Source organism: Tachyglossus aculeatus, chromosome 21, assembly GCF_015852505.1.
Source record: "Tachyglossus aculeatus isolate mTacAcu1 chromosome 21, mTacAcu1.pri, whole genome shotgun sequence".
Lineage (NCBI taxonomy): Eukaryota > Metazoa > Chordata > Mammalia > Monotremata > Tachyglossidae > Tachyglossus > Tachyglossus aculeatus.
The window spans coordinates 16,480,620-16,504,377 of NC_052086.1; the positions used below are offsets into that span (position 1 = coordinate 16,480,620).

General features: G+C 47.2%; 1 protein-coding gene across 2 annotated transcripts; it reads left to right on the forward strand.

The window, feature by feature from the left end:
- The first annotated feature begins 3,540 nt into the window (after positions 1 to 3,540).
- Positions 3,541 to 22,648, forward strand: NMRAL1 (NmrA like redox sensor 1). Of its 2 annotated transcripts, XM_038763161.1 has the most exons (5): positions 3,541 to 3,668; positions 9,143 to 9,381; positions 11,190 to 11,439; positions 13,495 to 13,685; positions 22,341 to 22,648. In XM_038763161.1, exons 1-5 carry the CDS (start codon positions 3,629 to 3,631, stop codon positions 22,518 to 22,520), a joined length of 900 nt encoding a protein of 299 aa, XP_038619089.1. In that variant the 5' UTR covers positions 3,541 to 3,628; the 3' UTR covers positions 22,521 to 22,648. The 2 variants fall into 2 exon arrangements, with proteins under 2 accessions (XP_038619089.1, XP_038619090.1); XM_038763162.1 differs by lacking the exon at positions 13,495 to 13,685.
- Positions 22,649 to 23,758: the final 1,110 nt, after the last annotated feature.

Genomic DNA, 23,758 nt, shown 5'->3' on the forward strand with positions numbered 1-23,758 from the left:
TACAGTGCTCTGGACACAGTAAGCACTCAGTAAATACTATTGACTGACTGCAATATTTGACTCTAGTGACCGGTAGCACTTTCATAACCTAAAGGGCCACAGAGGTCTAGAGACAGGAAAGGACCTGTCCAAAGACATACAGAGCAGTAACAGAGTCAAGGAAATCAATCAGTTCATTTTACTGTTACTATAATTATTATTGCATTTAATTGCTTTCTGCATATCAAGCTTTGTTCATTTATTCAATCACATTTTTTGAGGGCTTTCTGTGTGCAAAGCATTATACCAAGTGCTTGGGAGAGTACAAAACAACAAGAAATAGAAACGTTCCCTGCTAACAATGACCTCACAGTCTAGAGGGGGAGGCAGATATTAATATACTTAAATAAATAATTAAATTAGCAGATATATACATATGTGTTGTGGGAATGGGAGGAAGAAAATCAGGGCGATGCAGAAGGGAGTGGGAGAAGAGTAGAGGAGCCCTTAGTCGGGGAAGGCTTCTTGGAGGAGATATGCCTTCAGTAAGGCTTTGAAGTGGGGGAGAGCAGTTATCAACATTCATTCATTCAATCGTATTTATTGAGCACTTACTGTGTGCAGAGCACTGTACTAAGCGCTTGGGAAGTACAAGTTGGCAACACATAGAGACGGTCCCTACCCAGCAGAGGGATCACAGTCTAGAAGGGGGAGACAGACAACAGACCAAACATATTAACAAAATAAAATAAATAGAATAAATATGTACAAATAAAATAAATAGAGTAATAAATACGTACAAACATATATACTTTTATTATTATTATTATTACTCCCAGCGCTTACAGCAGTGCTTGGCACATTGTAAGCACTTAACAAATGCCATCACCATTATTATTATTATTATTACTCTTGGCGCTCGCTGCCGAGACACCTCACACGTCTTAGTAAGCGCTTAACAAATTCCATCATTATTATTACTATTATTATATGAGGAGGGCGAGCATTCCAGGCCAGAAATAATAACAATAATAATAATTGTGGTATTTGTTAAGCACTTACTGCATGACAGGCACTGTTTTAAGTGGGGGGAGGATACAAGCAAATCATGTTGGATACAGTTCCTGCCCCACCTGGGGCTCGCAGTCTCAATCCCCATTTTACAGATGAGGTAACTGAGGCACAGAGAAGTGAAGTGACTTGCCCAAGGTCACACAGTGACAAGTGAGGTAGGGTGTGGGTGAGAGATCGGTGCCGAGATAGATGAGATCGAGGTACAGTGAGGTTGGCATCAGAGGAACGAAGTGAACGAACTGTTCTAAGCACGAGGGTCGACACAGTCTCTGTCCCACATGGGGTTCACAGTCTAAGTAGGAGAGGGAACAAATACTGACTCTTCCTCCTCTCCGGCCCACAGGCATCGAATCCCCATTTTACAAATGAGAAAACTAAGGCACAGAGAAATGAAGTGATCTGCTCCCGTAGACAAGTGGCAGAGCCGGGTTTCGAACCCAGGCCCTCCGACTCCCAGTTCCGAGCTCTTTCCAGTCGGTCATTGAGTACTTACTGTGTGCCGAGCGCTGTACTAAGTGCTCTAGAGAGTACAGTCCAACAGAGTTGGTAGTCACATTCCCTGCCCACAAGGAGCCTACAGTCAAGAGCCTACAGAGAAGCAGCGTGGCTCATTGGAAAGAGCCCGGGCTTTGGAGTCAGAGGTCAAGGGTTCAAATCCCGGCTCCACCAATTGTCGGCTGTGTGACTTTGGGCAAGTCACTTCACTTCTCTGTGCCTCAGTTACCTCATCTGTAAAAGGGGGATTAAGACTGTGAGCCCCACGTGGGACAACCTGATCACCTTGTATCCCCCAGTGCTTAGAAGAGTGCTTTGCGCATAGGAAGTGCTTAACAAATACCATCATCAAGAACCCAGGCCTGGGAGGCCTTCCCAGACTGAGCCCCTTCCTTCCTCTCCCCCTCGCCCCCCCATCTTACCTCCTTCCCTTCCCCACAGCACCTGTATATATGTTTGTACATATTTATTACTCTATTTATTTATTTTACTTGTACATATCTATTCTATTTATTTTATTTTGTTAGTATGTTTGGTTTTGTTCTCCGTCTCCCCCTTTTAGACTGTGAGCCCACTGTTGGGTAGGGACTGTCTCTATATGTTGCCAATTTGTACTTCCCAAGCGCTAGTACAGTGCTCTGCACATAGTAAGCGCTCAATAAATACGATTGATGATGATGATGATCACTGCTGTCTCCTGCCCATCATTCTTGGCGCTCACATTACGGGTCTGTTTTCCCGGGGCCACTTTCCCCCAAGATGGATATCCTGCCCGGGGAGCCTAAAGGCCTTCAACTGGGCCTGGGCTGATCATCTCCCAAACTTCTGGCTACTGAGCAGTGCTGCTCCCATCCAGCCCATCCCCACCCCTGTCCTCGGGGCCCAGCTGCTAAGCTTAATCAATCAATCAATCAATCGTATTTATTGAGCGCTTACTGTGTGCAGAGCACTGTACTAAGCACTTGGGAAGTACAAGTTGGCAACACATAGAGACAGTCCCTACCCAACAGTGGGCTCACAGTCTAGAAGGGGGAGACAGAGAACAAAACCAAACATATTAACAAAATAAAATAAATAGAATAGAGATGTACAAGTAAAATAAATAAATAGAGTAATAAATATGTACAAACATATATACAGGTGCTGTGGGGAAGGGAAGGAGGTAAGACGGGGGGGATGGAGAGGGGGAAGCAGGATCATTTTTCCTGGAGAAAGGGAGCCGGTTTCCCAAGGGAGTCCCCTCAAAAAAAAGGAAAACTTTTTTTTGATCGTGAGCCCTCTGAGGGACAGGGATGGGGTCCAATTTCCACCCGTGTATTCCTTCCCAGCATGTTGTACAGTGCTCTGCACACAGTAAACACTTAATAAATATTTTTACCACTAGTGAGGAGTGGCTGAGTAATCAGTCAATGGAACTGAGCACTTACCAGATACAGGGCACTGTACTAAGCACTTGGGAAAGAAAAATACAGTTGGAGAAGCAGCATGGCATAGTGGGAAGAGTACGGGCATTAGAGTCGGAGGACCTGGGTTCTAATTCTGGCTCTGCCGCTTGTCTGCTCTGTGACCTTGGGCAAGTCTTAACTTCTCAGTCTTTTAGACTGTGAGCCCACTGTTGGGTAGGGACCGTCTCTATATGTTGCCAACTTGTACTTCCCAAGTGCTTAGTACAGTGCTCTGCACACAGTAAGCGCTCAATAAATACGATTGATGATGATCTGTAAAATGGAGATTAAAGGTTTGAGCCCCACATGGGACTTGGGCTTTGTCCAATCTGATAATCTAGTATCTACCCTAAGAGCTTAGTACAGTGCCTGGCACATAGTAAGTGCTTAACAAATACTATAAAAAAGAGAAATGATCCCCTCTCCATATAAATTTATAATCTCGCGCTTAAAATGAAAAGTTGGTGCCTCTGGATCTGTCTGATGCTCAAACACAAATCTTTGTGTTTTGGACTTAGACTGAGTTTCTTTCCTCCCTCCAAGGTTTCCCAGAAAGCTCACCAATTCCTGGGGTGACAGTTTTCCTTTCCAGATTGCCTGACTTTGTGGCTTCTGCATCCTCCTGGTTGCTTTCCATGGCTGACAAGGAGCTGGTTGTTGTTTTTGGTGCAACAGGTGAGTGATTCTGGAGGTTCCTTTCTTTCAGCTGGAGCCTGAGAACCCTTGACCCGTGGAAATTCCCATTATTCAGATCCCGTAGGCAGTTGCCAATTTTTTTCTTATGGTATTTGTTAAACATTACTAATGGTATTTATTAAGCTCTTACTATGTGCAGGGCACTGTTCTAAGCGCTTGGGAGAGTACAGTACTACAGAGTTGGCATACATGTTCCTTGCCCACAAGGAGTTTACAGCCTAAAGGGGGAAACAGACATTAATATTCATAAATCATTTACAATATATATTTTAAAGATATACACATTAGTGATGTGTGGTTGAGGATGGGGCAAATATAAGAGCTTACTATGTACTGGGCACTAAGGAGTTTACAGCCTAAAGGGGGAAACAGACATTAATATTAATAAATCATTTACGATATATATTTTAAAGATACATACATTAGTGATGTGTGGTTGAGGATGGGGCAAATATAAGAGCTTACTATGTACCGGGCACTATACTGAGCACTGCAGTATATTCAAGCTATTCACATTGGGCACACTCCATGTCCCACATGGGGCTCACACTCTTAATCCCCATTTTTCAGATGAGAGAACTGAGGCCCAGAGCAATAAAGTGACTTGCCCAAGGTCACATAATAGTAATAATAATAATAATAATGATGGCATTTATTAAGTGCTTACTATGTGCAAAGCACTGTTCTAAGTGCTGGGGAGGTTACAAGGTGATCAGGTTGTCCCACAGGAGGCTCAGAGTCTTAATCCCCATTTTACAGATGAGGAGGTAACTGAGGCACAGAGAAGTTAAGTGACCTGCCCAAAGTCACACAGCTGGCAATTGGCAGAGCTGGGATTTGAACCCGCTACCTCTGACTCCAAAGCCCATGCTCTATCCACTGAGCCACATAGCGGACAAGTGCGTAGTGCCAGCACTTAGTGCAGTGCCTGGCACAGAGTAAGCACGTAAATATTTTCTTAAAAGAGTGGTAGAGCCAGAATTAGAACCCAGGTCCTCTGATTTCCATGCCCGTGCTCTTTCCACTAGGCCGTGCTGCTTCTATATGAAATTCAGCAGGATTATGCAGGTCTTGCAAGATAGACAAAGCCCCCGCTCATTCATTCATTCAATCGTATTTATTGAGCGCTTACTGTGTGCAGAGCACTGGACTAAGCCCTCATCTCTTTCCCTACCCCCATAACCCCTACCTGCCAATTGGCTCCGCACCCCTCCCACCCCAAATAATAATAATAATAATAATAATGATGGCATTTATTAAGCGCTTACTATGTGCAAAGCACTGTTCTAAGCGCTGGGGGGTTACAAAGTGATCAGGTTGTCCCAAGGGGGGCTCACAGTCAACCCCCATTTTACAGATGAGGGAACTGAGGCCCAGAGAAGTTAAGTGACTTGCCCAAGGTCACACAGCTGACAATTGGCAGAGGCAGGATTTGAACCCACGACCACTGACTCCAAAGCCCGGGCTCTTTCCACTGAGCCATGCTGCAAAGCTTTTTTCCCCCCCCGGTCTGGGTCTACCCTTGTCAGGTTCACAGTTTCCAAAAGGGCTTCTTTGGCCCTGGCCCACGATAGTCTCTGAGGAGACTCAAGTCCTCTGGCGTCCCAGGCCTGTCGTCTCTGAAGCAGCGTGGCTCAGTGGAAAGAGCCCGGCCTTGGGAGTCAGAAGTCATGGGTTCGAATCCTGGCTCTGCCACATGTCTGCTGTGTGACCTTAGGCAAGTCACTTCACTTCTCAGCCTCAGTTCCCTCATCTGTAAAATGAGGATTAAGACTGTGAGCCCCTTGTGGGACAACCTGATCACCTTGTATCCCCCCCCAGTGCTTAGAACTGTGCTTTGCACATAGTAAGCGCTTAACAAATGCCATCATCATCATTATTATCATTATTATTATTACCGTGGTCTCGAGGCTTTATTCCCGAGTCCCTTCTTCTCGAGTCCGTTTTAGACTGTGAGCCCACTGTTGGGTAGGGACTGTCTCTATATGTTGCCAACTTGTACTTCCCAAGCACTTAGTACAGTGCTCTGCACACAGTAAGCGCTCAATAAATACGTTTGATTGATTGATTGATTCTGAGGGTGCCTCCGTCAGAACTGGTATTCCCTTTGGGTTAGTTCTGTGACACTCTTGACCATTGCAGCAGCGGGAGGAGGTGGCTGGGTTATCTGCTTTCTGTCATTGCCCTCTCCTCCCCCACCCCCTCAGCCTCTCTTCAGCCTTGCTCCCGTTGCTCCCGTGACTCCAGGCCCTCTCTCCAAGGACTTCGGGCTGCCCTCAACTCAGGACATTTGCCCCTGGGCACGGAGGAAAGAGCTGTTCCCCCTGTAACCTCTCTTGTTTTCTCTCGATCTCTGAACCCAACCCAGCCCTGTGGCTTCCTCCCCCTTCCCGCCCCACCTACCTCTACCTTCACCTCTTCTCTGACCACTCCAGCTTCCTCTTCTCTTCAAAACATTTCCTTTTTCTCTTACCCCCCCTTCCCCACCCTCACCAGGCCCTGGCTTTTTCCACGGCTGCCTCCTCCCTCTCTTGACTCATCTCCCTCTATCAACCCACATGTTAAATCTGTCTCTAAATCCCATCGGTTCAACCTTTATAATATCACTAAAATCCACCCTTCTAAAATCTGTCCTTTCCTCTCCATCCAAACTGCTACCACGTTAATCCAAGCACTTCTCCTATTCCGCCTTGATTACTGTATCAGCTTCTTTGCCGACCTCCCCGCTTCCTGTCTCTCCCCACTTCAGTCCGTATTTCACTCTGCTGCTCGGATCATTTTTCTACAAAAATGATTAGTCCATATTTCCCCACTCTTCAAGAACCTCCAGTGGTTGCCCATCCGCCTTCGCATCAAACAGAAACTCCTTACCATCGGTCTTAAAGTACTCAGTCACCTTGCCCCCTCCTACCTCACCTCGCTGCTCTCCTGCTACAACCCAGCCCGCACCCTTCGCTTGTCTAGTTCATTCATTCAGTCGTATTTATTGAGCGCTTACTGTGTGCAGAGCACCGGACTAAGCGCTTGGGAAGTTGGCAACAGATAGAGACGGTCCCTACCCAACAACGGGCTCACAGTCTAGAAGGGGGAGACAGACGACAAAACTAAACATGTGGACAGGTGTCAAGTCATCATCATCAATCATATTTATTGAGCGCTTACTATGTGCAGAGCACTGTACTAAGCGCTTGGGAAGTACAAATTGGAGTACAAATTGGGACAAGTCGGCAGAACGAATAGAATTAAAGCTAAATGCACATTATTAACAAAATAAATAGAGTAGTAAATAGAGTAATAAATCTGTACGAACATATATACAGGTGCTGTGGGGAGGGGAAGGAGGTAGGGCGGGGGGGATGGGGAGGAGGAGAGGAAAAAGGGGGCTCAGTCTGGGAAGCCTGTGCACTGTAACTCGGTTTCGTCTAGCCACCAAGTGCTCTCCCACATCCTTCCTCTGGCCTCACAGGCCCTCCCTCTTCATTTCTGATGCTCACTATCCCCACCTTCAAAGCCTTATTTAAGTCACGTCTCCGTCTCCTCCGAGAGGATTTGACTAAGCCCTCATTTTGTCTTCTCCCACTCCCTTCTATTCCCTTCTGTTCCCTTTATTCACCCCTCCCTCAGCCCCACAGCACCGTAATTTATTTATTTATATCAACATATGTCTCCTCCTCTAGCTCATTGAGGGCAGGGAACTCTGCCAGGTTGTACTGTCTCAAGGGCTTAGTACAGTCCTCTGCACACCGATGAAGAGGTGAGAGATGATAGGGTCCATAGCGTGGCTCAGTGGAAAGAGCACGGGCTTGGGCGCCAGAGGTCATGGGTTCTAATCCCAGCTGTGCCACATGTCTGCTCTGTGACCTTGGGCAAGTCACTTGACTTCTCTGAGCCTCAGTTACCTCATCTGTAAAATGGGGATTAAGACTGTGAGCCCCACGTGGGACAACCTGATCACCTTGTATCCCCCCCCAGCACTTAGAACAGTGCTTTGCACATAGTAAGTGCTTAACAAATGCCATTATTATTATTATTATAGCACTAGTATTGGGGGAGCAGATGTGAAGCGTTCCCTTGGTAGAGAGTTGGAAAAGTGGAGAATGTGTTAATGAGGACAGGAGACCATTTAAAGTCGGCATTGTGTTGCCGACTTGTACTTCCCAAGCACTTAGTACAGTTCTCTGCACACAGTAAGCGCTCAATAAATACGATTGATTGATTGATTTAAAGAGGTGGGGATGTCTCTAGAGGGAGTTCCCACCTAACTGATCTTGCCATCCAGTTACCCCTAAGTGTGATCAGGTGGGCCCTGGGGGCTTCAGGAAGGAGTTAAAAGTTTGGAATAGGGTTAGAGCTGAGTTCCATTGAAAGGGTAAAGTTTTGGGGGTTTATTAAACACTCACTGTGTGCCATTCATTCGTTCATTCAATCGTATTTATTGAGCGCTTACTGTGTGCAGAGCACTGTACTAAGCGCTTGGGAAGTACAAGTCAGCAACATATAGAGACGCTCCCTACCCAACAGCAGGCTCACAGGCTAAGTGCTGCGATGACACAGGATAAACAGGTTGGAAACAGTCCCTGTTCCACATAGGGCTCACAGTTTTAATCTCCATGTTGCAGATGAGGTAACTGAGGCACAGAGAAGTGAAGTGATTTGCCCAAGGTCACACAGACAAGTGGCGGAGCAGGGATTAGAACCCAGGCGCTCTGACTTTCCAGTAGGCCACCCTGCTTCCTAGCTGAGTGTGTTGATCCTTGCAACAAGGGAGAGGAAGATTATTAGGGAATCCGGGAGAAGAGTAATGATCCAGATCAGATGGAGAGGGAGGGGCAAAGGACAGTTTGGGGGAGGGAGCAGATGTGGGTTAGATTACAGGTTGAGGTAATGGTGGGATGCTGATGGCCTAGCGTTGGGTGCAGTATCTGATAACAATTAGGTCTTAGGGGTCTTCAATCAATCAATCAATCGTATTTATTGAGCACTTACTGTGTGCAGAGCACTGTACTAAGTGCTTGGGAAGTACAAGTTGGCAACATATAGAGACAGTCCCTACCTAACAGTGGGCTCACAGTCTAAAAGGGGGAGACAGAGAACAAAACCAAACATACTAACAAAATAAAATAGATATGTACAAGTAAAATAAATAGAGTAATAAATATGTACAAACATATATACAGGTGCTGTGGGGAAGGGAAGGAGTCTTGATTGCCCCGGGGTAGGGGGGAGGCAGGGGGCCTTCTAGAAGGAGTGAAGAACTGAGAATCTTGCTTATTTCTTCCTCGGAGCCATGGGGTTGGATGACGGGCATTGTTGATGTTACTGGCCTGTCCAGTCTTGCTTTCTCAGGCTGCTTCCTCTGGGACGTCGTCTCAAGGAGGACACGGGTAGGAGAGGAAAGGGACCCAGTTTGGCTCGGGGTGGAGCACACAGACAATCAATCTGGTTCCTCCCAGGGGCCCAGGGAGGCTCCGTGGCCAAGGCCCTCCTGGAAGATGGGACCTTCAGGGTCCGCGTGGTGACACGAGACCCAAGGAAGAAGCGAGCCAAGGAGCTGCAGCGGCAAGGAGCCCAAGTGGTCCGGGGAGATCAGGACGATGAGCGGACCATGGAGCAGGCGCTCGCGGGGGCCCACGCGGCCTTCGTCGTTACCAACTACTGGGAGAATCTCAGTCAAGAGCAGGAGATCAAGCAGGTGGGGACATCCCGGGGTGTGGGGCTGCCACTCTGTCCTCTTCCCACCCCCTCAAACAGCTCTGGGTTTGGGGGAGAAGTTGGGAGGGGGGTCCTGAAACTCAGACCGATGGAGACCAGACCAGACCAGAAGCTGTAGGGAGGGGGCTGATCATGGGGAGAGGAGCAGCTGAGGACCCAGAAGCCTCAGGTGAGGGGGACCCCAGTCAATCAATTAATGGTATTTATTGAGTTCTTACTATGTGCAGAGCACTCTACTAAGTGATTGGGAGTGATTGGGAATTAGCAGACACATTCCCTGCCCATAACAAGCTTACAGTCTAGAGGAGAAGCTCCAAGGGGAACCACGGGAGGCCTTGTAGGGTTTAAATACCTAAACTATTTTCCTGGGTTGAAGGTAAGCCCTCTTTTCCCCGACTCCCTCTCCTTTCTGGGTCTTCTATACACTTGGGTCTGTGACCTTTGGGTGTTCAGTATTCGCTCCACTGTCAGCCCCTCAGCACTACAAACATATCTATAAATTATTTATATTAATGTCTATTTTCCCCTCTAGAGTGTAAGCTTGTTGTGGGCACCTCTGTTGTACTCTCCCAAGCACTGAGTTCAGGGGTCTGCACACAGTAAGCGTCGAATGAATACCACTGATCGATCGGTTTTTGGTGTCCGAGGCCCGGCTCACTTCCAGCCACCATAATCAATCAGTCAATCAATCGTATTTATTGAGCGCTTACTGTGTGCAGAGCAGTAATAAGGCAACTGAAATAAGGCAACCTGCCCTGAAGAAATGTCTGGGCTGCCTTCCAAACACGACTTCAGCCTGTCAGGGATAACTCTTGTGCTGACTTGGTGAGGTCTCCAGACCCTCAGGATCCCTGGTACCCTGTTTATTCGGTTTCCCATTCCCTGCTACTGTCTGAATCCGTTGCCAGCCCAGAATCTCCAGTCACCCCCGTACTAAGCAAGCGCTTAGTACAGTGCTCTGTACACAGTAAGCGCTCAATAAATACGATTGATTGATTACTTTCCCTGCCCTCGTGGCAGAGGGGCAGATGTGACATCTGGGCCTTGAGTCCCTCTTTTCTCCTCTGCAGCAACCCCACTCCCCCCGACCCCTACAATTCGGGTCCTGCCACAGACACAATACTGCTCTCAGTAAATATGCACAAACCTACTAAAAAACACAAATCTAAGAAACAAGAAAAGAGTATGAGACAAGAGAAAGAAATAGGGTAAGTTGACTTGGTGGAAACATGAGTGCCTAGGTAGGGGAATGAAGTTGGGGACTGAGGGGCGGACAGAGAAGAAGGGTGGCTAGCAGAAGTTACTCTATTTATTTTGCTTGTACATATCTATTCTATTTATTTTATTTTGTTAATATGTTTTGTTTTGTTCTCTGTCTCCCCCTTCTAGACTGTGAGCCTGTTGTTGGATAGGGACCATCTCTATATGTTGCCAACTTGTACTTCCCAAGCGCTTAGTACAGTGCTCTGCACACAGTATGCGCTCAATAAATACGATTGATGATGATGATGATGAAGTGAAAGGGACTGCAGGATGCTGATTTATTTGCGTGCCTTGGGTTCATTCTCATCATCAGTGCTGTGGGGGGAACTCCTAGAAAGCCGTGCCTGTTTTCTTTACCCTGTTTGGAACAACGTCCCGCTAGACCGTATATTTTGGGAAAGGCGATAAATACTGTTTATTGAGCAGGAGGCAGTTTAGTGGGGAGCAGGCAGAGGAAGAAATCTTGTGGCAACCTCCACGTTGTCAGGTCCCAATCTCTTGTTCGTCTGTGTGCTTTCGTCACAGGGCAAACTTCTGGCCGACCTGTCCAAACGCTTAGGCTTACGCTACGTGGTGTACAGCGGCTTAGAGAACGTGAAAAAGCTGACGGGCGGCAAGTTGGAGGTGGGGCACTTTGATGGTAAAGGAGAAGTGGAGGAATACTTCCGGGGCTTGGGTGTCCCCATGACCAGTGTCCGGCTGCCCTGCTACTTCGAGAACCTTCTCAACTACTTTCTTCCCAAGAAAGCGTCAGACGGAAGCGGCTACTTACTGAGTAAGCATCCTTCCCCGTTGCTCCCCATGCGACCTGCCCAATTCATTCATTGTCGTATTTATTGAGCGCTTACTGTGTGCAGAGCACTGGACTAAGAGCTTGGGAAGGACAAGTTGGCAACATATAGAGACGGTCCCGACCCAACAACGGGCTCACAGTCTAGAAGGGGGAGACAGACAAGACGAAACATGTAGAACCTTCTTTTGGAGTCGCAATGGTGATGAAGCCGTGGAATAATATGAAGAGTTCAGGAAGCAGGTGACTTAGATTCTAGTCCTGCCTAGCGTGGCTCAGTGGAAGGAGCCCGGGCTTTGGAGTCAGAGGTCAGAGGTTCAAATCCCGGCTCCGCCAATTGTCAGCTGTGTGACTTTGGGCAAGTCACTTAACTTCTCTGTGCCTCAGTTCCCTCATCTGTAAAATGGGGATTAAGACTGTGAGCCCCACATGGGACAACCTGATCACCTTGTATCCCCCCAGTGCTTAGAACATAGTAAGCGCTTAACAAATACCATCATCATTATTATTACTATTATCTACTGATTCACTTGGTTCAGGCCAACTTCCTTTCCGTTGTACGTCTCCACCTGTGAAATGGAACCAGATGCCTCCTTCTTCCTAACAGACTCTTGTTGGTGTTTTGAGTACCTTGGGTGACTAAATGGACTGTACTAGAACCCCTCAAGCTAAAAACGGACCGGTTTCAGACGTTTGGCCAGTCAGGGCAGAAAAATAAGCGCCATCCCCTCTCCGGGTGGCAAACATCTGCCACCTAGACCCTCACAACCCTGCGGATGTTTGTGCTGGCAAGGCAGTGTAATAATAATAATAATAATGATAGCATTTATTAAGCGCTTACTATGTACAAAGCACTGTTCTAAGCGCTGGGGAGGTTATAAGGTGAACGGGATGTCTCACGGGGGGCTCACAGTCTTAATCCCCGTTTTACAGATGGGGGAACTGAGGCACAGAGAAGTTAAGTGACCAAAGTCACACAGCTGACAAGTGGCGGAGCCGGGATTTGAACCCATGACCTCTGACTCCAAAGCCCGGGCTCTTTCCACTAAGCCACGCTGCTTCTCTGGCTGCATTTCAGTGTACCAAAATGATGCTCTGGAGAAGCCCCCACCCCGAAAAGAGAGCGTTTCTCTGGGGGCGCCCCTCCTCTTCCCTTTTCTCCTCTCCCTGCAGAGTCCTGGCACTCCCCCCTGCCCGGGTCCACGTTCACCCGGACCCAGCTTCTGAGCCGTTGCCACTCAGAAGCCGGAGCTGAGGTTGGGGCTCTCAATCAATCAATCAATCAATCGTATTTATTGAGCGCTTACTGTGTGCAGAGCACTTTACTAAGTGCTTGGGAAGTCCGAGTTGGCAACATATAGAGACAGTCCCTACCCAACAGTGGGCTCACAGGCTAAAAGGGGGAGACAGAGAACAAAACCAAACATACTAACAAAATAAATAGAATAGATATGTACAAGTTAAATAAATAGAGTAATAAATATGTACAAGCATATATACAGGTGCTGTGGGGAAGGGAAGGAGGGAAGATGGGGGGATGGGGGGGGACGAGGGGGAGAGGAAGGAAGGGGCTCAGTCTGGGAAGGCCTCCTGGAGGAGGCCTCTCAAATTTTCAACAGCGCCCAGAGCCCCCTGGAATGCACCACGCTGAGACGGCTGCCTCCGTTGCTTACCGTGTGAAGCCTGCCGTGGGCTGTTGTACCGAATACCGTGAGCAGGCTAGCCTGTATCTAGCAGTCAATCAGTATTATTAATGGAGCCCACTGTTGGGTAGGGACTGTCTCTATATGTTGCCAATTTGTACTTCCCAAGCGCTTAGTACAGTGCTCTGCACATAGTAAGCACTCAATAAATACGATTGATGATGATGATGATGATGATTAATGGAGCAAACACTCTGTGGAGAGCACTGCACAAAGGGCTTGGGAGAATACAATAGAGTTAGGAGACCCGGTCCCTGCCTCCAAGGAGCTTACAGTCTCACACCTCACCACCATCTTCATTCTGGTGTCTTGTGTTTCTCCCCGTACCCTTTTGCAGACTTGCCCCTGGCTGACATCCCCATGGACGGGATGGGCATAAATGACCTCGGGCTGGTGGTCCTTAGCCTGCTGAAGTCCCCGCAAGAGTACGTGGGCCAGGACATCGGGCTGAGTACCTGCAAACACACGGTTGAGGAGTACGCCTCCCTCCTCTCCAAACACACTGGCAAGACTGTCCGGGATGCCAAGGTAGGGCAGTTCTCTGGGGCTTGGCCACATTCCTTTTGGATGGGAAAACCAGTCTCTCGGTCTTGATCTCATCATCATCATCATCAACAATCATATTTATTGAGCGCTTACTGTGTGCAGAGCACTGTACTAAGCGCTTGGGAAGTACAAGTTGGCAACATATAGAGACAGTCCCTACCCAACAGTGGGCTCACAGTCTAAAAGGGGGAGACGGAGAACAAAACCAGACATACCAACAGAATAGAATAAATAGAATAGATATGTACAAGTAAAATAAATACATAAAGAGAGTAATAAATATGTACAAACATATATACATATATACAGGTGCTGTGGGGAAGGGAACCTTCTCGAACCCCTGTCTCAGCCTGGGGCCTCCCCTTCCGTCTCCCTGTTGAGGGTAAACACTCCCAAGGGAAGCAGTGTAACCTAGTGGGAAGAACACAGGCCTGGGAGCCTAATCCCAACTCTGCCACTATCCTGCTCTGTAACCATGGGCAGAAGCAGCGTGGCTCAGTGGAAAGAGCACGCGCTTTGGAGTCAGAGGTCATGGGTTCCAATCCCGGCTCTGCCACTTGTCAGCTGGGTGACTTTAGGCAAGTCACTTCTCTGGGCCTCAGTTACGTCATCTGTAAAATGGGGATGAAGACTGTGAGTCCCCCATGGGACAACCTGATCACCTTGTAACCTCCCCAGTGCTTAGCACAGTGCTTTGCACATAGTAAGCATTTAATAAATGTCATCATCGTCGTTTAATTTATCTGATCCTCAGTTCCCTCATCTGTAAAATGGGGATTCAATATCTGTTCTCCCTCCTACTTGTGTGGGACCTGATGATTTTGCATCTATCCCAGCGCTTAGTATAATGTCTGGCACATAGTAAACATTTAACAAATCAATCAATTGTATTTATTGAGTGCTTACTGTGTGCAGAGCACTGTATTAAGCGCTTGGGAAGTACAAGTCGGCAACACATAGAGACAGTCCCTACCCAACAGCGGGCTCACAGTTGTTGTTATTTATAGTATTTGTTAAGCACTTACTCTGTGCCAAGCACTGAACTAAACGTGGGGGTAGATACAGGCTAATCAGGTTGGACACAGGCCATGTTCCACAATCTTAATCCCTGTTTTACAGATGAGGGAACTGAAGCCCAGAGAAGTGAAGTGATTTGCTCAAGGTCACACAGCAATCAATCAATCAATCAATCAATCGTATTTATTGAGCGCTTACTATGTGCAGAGCACTGTACTAAGCGCTTGGGAAGTACAAATTGGCATCACATAGAGACAGTCCCTACCCAACAGTGGGCTCACAGTCTAAAAGGGGGAGACAGAGAACAGAACCAAACATACCAACAAAATAAAATAAGTAGGATAGAAATGTACAAGTAAAATAAATAAATAAATAAATAAATAGAGTAATAAATATGTACAACCATATATACATATATACAGGTGCTGTGGGGAAGGGAAGGAGGTAAGACGGGGGGATGGAGAGGGGGACGAGGGGGAGAGGAAAGAAGGGGCTCAGTCTGGGAAGGCCTCCTGACCTTCCCAGACAAAGCAGACAAGTGGCAGAGGTGGGATTAGGACCCTGGTCCTCAATCAATCAATCAATCGTATTTATTGAGCGCTTACTGTGTGCAGAGCACTGTACTAAGCGCTTGGGAAGTACAAGTTGGCAACATATAGAGACAGTCCCTAGCCAACAGTGGGCCCACAGCCCCGTGCTCTATCCTCTAGGCCATGTTGTTTCTCTGTTACTATTACAACTCTCTCCTAGAGATGTTGTAGCGGGCCGGGGTGGTGTTTTAATGTCTCTTCTCTGGCCAGGGTCTCTCAAGCAACAGCAGACAGACTACAGGTTCCCGGCAGGCGTGGATTGTGAAAGGCAAGGCCGAGTTAGCCCCTCATATATAGAGGTGGAAATTGTCAGAATGTTCTGGAACCAGAAATGGCTCTCAGTCACTCAGTCAATAGTATTTATTAAGCACACTTACTGTGTGCAAAGCACTGTTCTAAGTACAGGGAGAGGACAGTATAACAGAATAAGCAGACAGGTTCCCTGCCCCTAATGAGCAGTCTAGAGGACTAGAAGCAGCATGGCTCAGTGGAAGGAGCATGGGCTTTGGAGTCAGAGGTCATGGGTTCAAATCTTGACTCCACCACTTGTCAGCTGTGTGCCTTTGGGCAAGTCGCTTCACTTCTCTGGGCCTCAGTTACCTCATCTGTAAAATGGGGATTAGGACTGTGAGCCCCCCGTGGGACAACCTGATCACCTTGTAACCTCCCCAGCGCTTAGAACAGGGCTTTGCACATTGTAGGCGCTTAATAAATGCCATCATTATTATTCCAAAGGATGAGCTTACAGTCTAGAGGCTCTCCAGAGAGAAAGCCATTGAACCAGTCAATCAGTGTATTTGAGTGCTTACTGTGTGGGGCGCACTGTATTAAGCGCTTGGGAGAGTAAAATGAAAGAGTTGGCAGACACATTCCCTTCCCACAGGGAGCTTAGTTTAGAGAGGGAGACAGGCATTAATATAAATAAATTAAAGATGTGGATATAAGTGCTGTGGGGCTGAGGGTAGGGTGAATAAGGGCTGGAAATCCAAATGTCGGTTACCAACCTGGTGACAGCACTGAAGCACAACCAAGTGTGTGGAAGAGGTTGGGCAAGGAGGCAGGGGGCTCTAGAAGCTGAGAATAAAGCTCAGCCTCAGCGGATGGAAGGCTGGTAGAGACCGGGGTTTCCAAGGGAGGCTGAGTTCCAGCAGGGCCAATTCCCAAGGAAAGGCCCATTCCTGCAGGGGAACAGACAAGGGAATGGCCCTGTGAGCCCACTCTTGGGCAGGGACCGTCTCTCTATGTTGCCAACTTGGACTTCCCAAGCGCTTAGTGCAGTGCTCTGCACACAGTAAGCGCTCAATAAATATGATTGAATGAGTGAATGAGTGAAGCACTCCACCACTTTCTTCCCTCCTACGTCACCTCGCTACTCTCCTTCTGCAGCCCAGCCCGCACACTTAGCTCTTCTTGTGCTAACCTTCTCGCTGTTCCTCCATCTTGCACATCTCGCCACCTGTTCGCCCTCCCTCCCCAAATCCGACAATTACTCTCCCCGCCTTGAAGGCACATCTCCATCAACCCCCGGCCCACGTCCTCCCCCTGGCCCGAAATGCCCTACCTCCACACATCCTCCCTTCAAAGCTCTACTGAGTCACCTCCTCCAGGAGGCCTTCCCACACTGAGTCCCCTTTTTCCTCTCCTCCTCCCCATCCCCCCACCCTACCTCCTTCCCCTCCCCACAGCACCTGTATATATGTTTGTACAGATTTATTACTCTGTTTTACTTGTACATATTTACTATTCTATTTATTTTGTTAATGATGTGCATCTAGCTTTACTTCTATTTATTCTGATGACTTGACACCTGTCCCCATGTTTTGTTTTGTTGTCTATCTCCCCCTTCTAGACTGTGAGCCCGCTGTTGGGTAGGGACCGTCTCTGTATGTTGCCAACTTGTACTTCCCAAGCGCTTAGTACAGTGCTCTGCACACAGTAAGCGCTCCATAAATATGATTGAATGAATGAATGAATCTCCTCCAAGACTAAGCCTCTCCTTTCCTCTTCTGCCACTCCCTTCTGCGGCACCCTGACTTGCTCCCTCGATTCTTCCCCTTTCCCAGCCCCACAGCACTTAGGTACTTTGCTGTAATTTACTTGTTTATATTGATGTCTGTCTCTCCTCCCCAACCCCCCTAGACTGTAAGCTCATTGTGGGCAGGGAATGTGTCTGTTTACTGTTGTATTCTCCCAAGACACAGTAAGCACTCAATAAATACAATTGAATGAATGAATGAAAGGGAATAACAGTTGTATTTCAAGAGCTGTGTGCCTTTGGGCAAGTCACTTAACTTTTCTGTGCCTGTTACCTCATCTGTAAAATGGGGATTAAGACTGTGAGCCCCATGTGGGACAACCCTGATAACCTTTGTAATCCCCCCAGTGCTTACAGCGCTCTCCCCCTCGCCATCCCCCCATCTTACCTCCTTCCCTTCCCCACAGCACCTGTATATATGTATATATGTCTGTACATATTTATTACTCTATTTATTTATTTTACTTGTACCTATCTATTCTATTTATTTTATTTTGTTAGTATGTTTGGTTTTGTTCTCTGTCTCCCCCTTATAGACTGTGAGCCCACTGTTGGGTAGGGACTGTCTCTATATGTTGCCAACTTGTACTTCCCAAGCGCTTAGTACAGTGCTCTGCACACAGTAAGTGCTCAATAAATACGATTGATTGATTGATTGATTAGAACAGTGCTTTGCACATAGTAAGTGCTTAACAAATACCATTAAAAAAAAAAAAAAGCTGACAACCGTGGTGGAGCTGACAAGTTAAAAACTGACAAGTTAAAAAATCCCGGCTCCACCACTTAGCTGTGTGACTTTGGGCATGTCACTTCACTTCTCTGTGCCTCAGTTCCCTCATCTGTAAAATGGGGATTAAGACTGTGAGCCCCCCGTGGGACAACCTCATCTCTTTGTAACCTTCCCAGCGCTTAGAACAGTGCTTTGCACATAGTAAGCGCTTAATAAATGCCATTTAAAAAAAAAAACAAGCAAGGTGAGGGTTGGGAGTTTATTCCTGGATCTTGTTTTGGGTTCTGTTGTTCCTCCACTGTTGCTCTTGAGCTTCAAACCAATTAAAAACCGGTTGCCAAGAGAGAGCCTGAGGAGCCTGGGAGAAGGGGCTAATTTGGAGAGACTCGCTCTTCCCAGGAGGGGTTGGGCATTTGGCCTTCCTTCCCAGTCTTAGCAGCCAGCCCAGATGCCGGAGGGCAGGACCCTCCAGAGGAACCTCAGGTGCCTTTTCGGGGAGTGGAGTGGTTAGAGCACGGGCCCAAGAGGCAGGAGGACTTGAGTTCTAATCCTGGCTCCGCCACTTGTCTGCGTGTGTGCCCTTGGGCAAGTCACATCGCTTCTCCCTTCTCTCCTTCTCCAGCCCAGCCCGCACCCTCCGCTCCTCCGCCGCTATTCTCCTCACCGTACCTCGTTCTCGCCTGTCCCACCATCGACCCCCAGCCCACATCCTCCCCCGGGCCTGGAATGCCCTCCCTCTGCCTGTCCGCCAAACTAGCTCTCTTCCTCCCTTCAAGGCCCTACTGAGAGCTCACCTCCTCCAGGAGGCCTTCCCAGACTGAGCCCCTTCTTTCCTCTCCCCCTCGTCCCCCTCTCCATCCTCCCGTCTTACCTCCTTCCCTTCCCCACAGCACCTGTATATATGTATATATGGTTGTACATATTTATTACTCTATTTATTTATTTATTTATTTATTTTACTTGTACATTTTTAGCCTACTTATTTTATTTTGTTGGTATGTTTGGTTCTGTTCTCTGTCTCCCCCTTTTAGACTGTGAGCCCACTGTTGGGTAGGGACTGTCTCTATGTGATGCCAATTTGTACTTCCCAAGCGCTTAGTACAGTGCTCTGCACATAGTAAGCGCTCAATAAATACGATTGATTGATTGATTAATAAATGCCATCATTATTATAAAGTACACACAACAAAGACAATTATTATTATTATCATCAAAATCTAAGGGTTCCTGGATAATGACAGCTCAGGACAATCTCAGGGGCCCTAGCTTGAAGCCCCAGTGGATGCCTAGGACGGCTCTAAATAGCTGTTGGTATTAGGGGTTTTAGCTGGATTTCTGATCTCAAAAAGTTGATCAGTATGCCACCTGGATGGTGCAGAAATTCTCTCTTGTAGGATTGGAGCTCCCCATAGGATGTTGTAGTTTTTTGGGGGGTTTCTGGTATTTGTTAAGTGCTTATTATGTGCCCCTGGGGTAGATATAAGCCAACCAGTTCGGACAGTCCGTGTCTCACATGGGGCTCGTAGTCATAACCCCCCTTTTACAGATGAGGTAACTGAGGCCCGGAGAAGTGACTTACCTAAGGTTACGCAGCAGACAAATGGTGGAGCCGGGACTAGAACCCAGGTCCTTCTGATGCCCAGGTCTGTGCTCTTTTTGTTAGAGTGGCTTCTTTGTCTCCCCTGCCCCTGCTTTAAGTGATTATAATAATAAAAATGTTGGCATTTGTTAAGCACTTCCTATGTGCAAATCACTGTTCTAATAATAATAATAATGTTGGTATTTGTTAAGCGCTTACTATGTGCAAAGCACTGTTCTAAATGCTGGGGGGGACACAAGGAGATGAGGTTGTCCCACGTGGGGCTCACAGTCTTAATCCCCGTTTTACAGATGAGGTAACTGAGGCTCAGAGAAATTAAGTGACTCGCCCAAGGTCACACAGCAGACATGTGGCGGAGTCGGGATTCGAACCCATGACCTCTGACTCCAAAGCCCGTGCTCTTTCCACTGAGCCACGCTGATTATGATGTGTCAAACACTGTTCTAAGTATTGGAGTAGGTACAAGTTAATTAGGCTGAACGCAGTCCTTGTCCCGCATGGGGCTCACAATCTAGGAGGGAGAGCAAGTATTTAATCCCCATTTTACAGTTGAGGAAACCGAGGCACAAAGAAGTGGTGACTTGCCCAAGGTCACACAGCAATTCATTGGCAGAGCCAGGATTAGAGCCCTGGTCCTCTGACTTTCCAGTCCCATGCTGCTTCTCTTTTCTTTTTCTTTTCACCTGTTTGGGTTTGGCTTCATTTGCAATATTAATTACGTCCAACATTTCTTAGGTTTACAGATCCTTTCTATACCCCTGTTCAATTTTGTTTTCAAGAGTTTCCTTATGTGGCCTGTTCTCCAGTATGTGGATCGTCTCAGCCCTTAGCTTTTCCTCTCCTCTCTGCCCATCCTTTTGGTGGCGATGAAATGGGGAGCAGAACAGAGAGCATTTTACCGTCCTGTACTAAAAGTAAGGAAAGAAAACTCAAAGCAATCTGTGTGGCTCATCATTAATAGGTTCTGAAAAGGTTTTTTCATTACTGTCCCCAGCTGAGATGGATGAACTTCCAAGAAGCAGCTTGGCTCAGTGGAAGGAGCCTGGGCTTTGGAGTCAGAGGTCATGGGTTCAAATCCCGGCTCCGCCGATTGTCCGCTGTGTGACTTTGGGCAAGTCGCTTCTCTGTGCCCCAGTTACCTCATCTGTAAAATGGGGATGAAGACTGTGAGCCCCCCATGGGACAACCTGATCACCTTGTAACCTCCCCAGCGCTTTTGCACATAGTAAGCGCTTAATAAATGCCATTATTATTATTATTATTCTCCGTGAGAAGCCTGTAGAAATGGTATTGAGTCACTTCTCAAAGTGTTTTTGTCCCATTCAAGATCACATGGGAAACGGCTGATATCCTCATTACTTGGGCCAGTAACAACTTGTTTCTCCCCCCAATCCATCCCCTCCCCACCCTCAGATTGCTCTGGGTTACATTGTAAATACTGTTGGGATTGAAGAGTTATCGGCCCACGCCCATTTTTTTACCCTACTCTTGTAAACTTACAGGGTGAAATAGCTGTCTTTCTAGGCCAGTCACTATTTTCAAGGCTGGCAAAATAAAAGACAAGTGGGGAATCTGGGTATAAGCGCCACAGTGAATGTCAAATAGTGTCATCTTGCATGTAGGGAAAGTGGTAAGTGGCAGCAATCTCGATCAATCAATCGTATTTGTTGAGTGCTTACTCTGTGTGGAGCATTCAGGAGATACAACCCAATAGACACATCCCCTGACCACAACGAGCTTACAGTCCAGAGGGGGAGACAGACATTAATATAAATAAATTACGGATATGTAAATAAGTGCTGTGGAGCTGTGGGGCCTGGTGAATAAAGGGAGCAAGTCAGGGCAATGCAGAAGGGAGTGGGAAAAGAGGAAATGAAGGCTTAGTCAGGGAACGCCTCTTGGAGATGTGCCTTGAAGAAGGCTTTGAAGTGGGGAAGAGTAATTGTCCTGCGGATTTGGAAAGGGAGGGTGTAGTGTTCAGGCCAGAGGCTGGACATGTGCAGTGAGTGCTTTGGTGTTAGAGGAGCGTGAAGTCTTGGGGTCCGATTGTGCCGACTTGTACTTCTGCACACAGTAAGCGCTCAATAAATACGATTGAATGAATGAATGAATGGTAGGAGAGCAGCGAGGTTAGGTAGGAGGTGGTGAAGTGATTGAATGCTTTAAAGCTGATGGGAGGGAATTTCTGTTTGATGTGGAGGTAGATGGGCAACCGCTGGAAGTTATTGAGGAGTGGGGAAAACATGTCCTGAGCTTTTTTGTAGTAAAATGATCGTGGCAGCGGAGTGAAGTATGGCCTGGAGTGGAAAGAGACAGGAGGCAGGGAGGTTAGCAAGAAAGCTGATACAGTAATCAAGGCGGTTTAGGATAAATTCTTGGATTAACGGGGTAGCAGTTTGGACGACAGATTTTAGCAATCTCACCATCGAACAGAGCCTTCTTGTACCTTACATTACTGAAAGCTGCAGAATGAGAGGCAGAGCAAACTCCTCTGCAACTGTAAGAACTTAAACTTTTAAAGATGAAAATGGAGTTTCCTTTTTCCAGATGCCTGATTTGCGTGAGTTCTGCACTCCTCTTCATGCGGTTGCTTGTGGGCGGGCTAGCCGATCCTTACGTGTTTGTTCTGGATGGATTGATTGATTGATTGATTCTCCGTCCACAGATGACTCCCGAAGAGTATGAGAGTCTTGGCTTTCCCGGGGCGAAGGAACTGGCCAACATGTTCCGCTTTTACGCCCTGAAGCCCGACCGCAACGTGGAGCTGACTCTGAAACTCAACCCCAAGGCTAAGACTCTCGACCAGTGGCTGGAACAGAACAAAGAGGCCTTTGCTAACCTGTGAATGTCCCATTCCACATGGATATAGGCGGCCACTTCGGCAATCCCATAGGCTGTTTGCCCTTTTTAATTTTTTTTTTAATAAAGTGATTGTACTACAAGGGATTTGGGAAAATAAAAAGATTCAGTGTCTGGGCTGGGTTGCTGGAAACATTAGCTCTAGAAAGCAGGGCCACCAGGCCTGAAACTGATTAAAGTTTAACAAACCGAACAAGAGACCGGATTTCAGCCACCCCCTGATCCATGCAACCAGTATTTGCTGCTTACCACAATATACTTGGTTATGTCTCATCACTATAGATAAATCAATTCCCTTCCTGTCCTGATATTTAACCACCACCCTTTCCCTTTCCATGTTGCTAGCCACGGCTCCAGCTGTGGGAATAAGGCTAAGGCCAGGAGGCCAGGTCAGGATGGGGATCACAGCTACTGCTGCAGGTGCCGCCAGGAATAAAAACAATGGTTTGTGTAAAGTGCTTACTGTGTGCTTGCCACTGTACTAAGTGCTGAAGTACTTCCCCCCATCTTACCTCCTTCCCTTCCCCACAGCACCTGTATATATGTATATATGTTTGTACATATTTTTCACTCTTTATTTATTTATTTTATTTGTACATATCTATTCTATTTATTTTATTTTGTTAGTATGTTTGGTTTTGTTCTCTGTCTCTCCCTTTTAGACTGTGAGCCCACTGTTGGGTAGGGACTGTCTCTATATGTTGCCAGTTTGTACTTCCCAAGCGCTTAGTACAGTGCTCTGCACATAGTAAGCGCTCAATAAATACGATTGATGATGATGATGATGATGAAGTAGACATAAGATAATCCGGTCGGACAAAGTTCCTGTCCCACACAGGGCTCACAGTCTTAATCCCCATTTTACAGGCGAGGTCACAGGCCTAGAAGTTAAAATATTTGCCCGAGGATCAATCAATCAATCGTATTTATTGAGCGCTTACTGTGTGCAGAGCACTGTACTAAGCGCTTGGGAAGTACAAGTTGGCAACATATAGAGAGGATGCAAAGAGAAGTGGCAGAGTGGGGACTTAGAACCCAGGTCCATGTGCTTTTCTTTATAATGGCGTTTATTAAGCACTATGTGCAAAGCACTATTCTAAGTGCTGGGGAGTTTACAAGGTGATCAGGTTGTCCCACGTGGGGCTCACAGTCTTAATCCCCATTTTGCAGATGAGGTAACTGAGGCCCAGAGAAGTGAAGTGACTTGCCCAAAGTCACACAGCT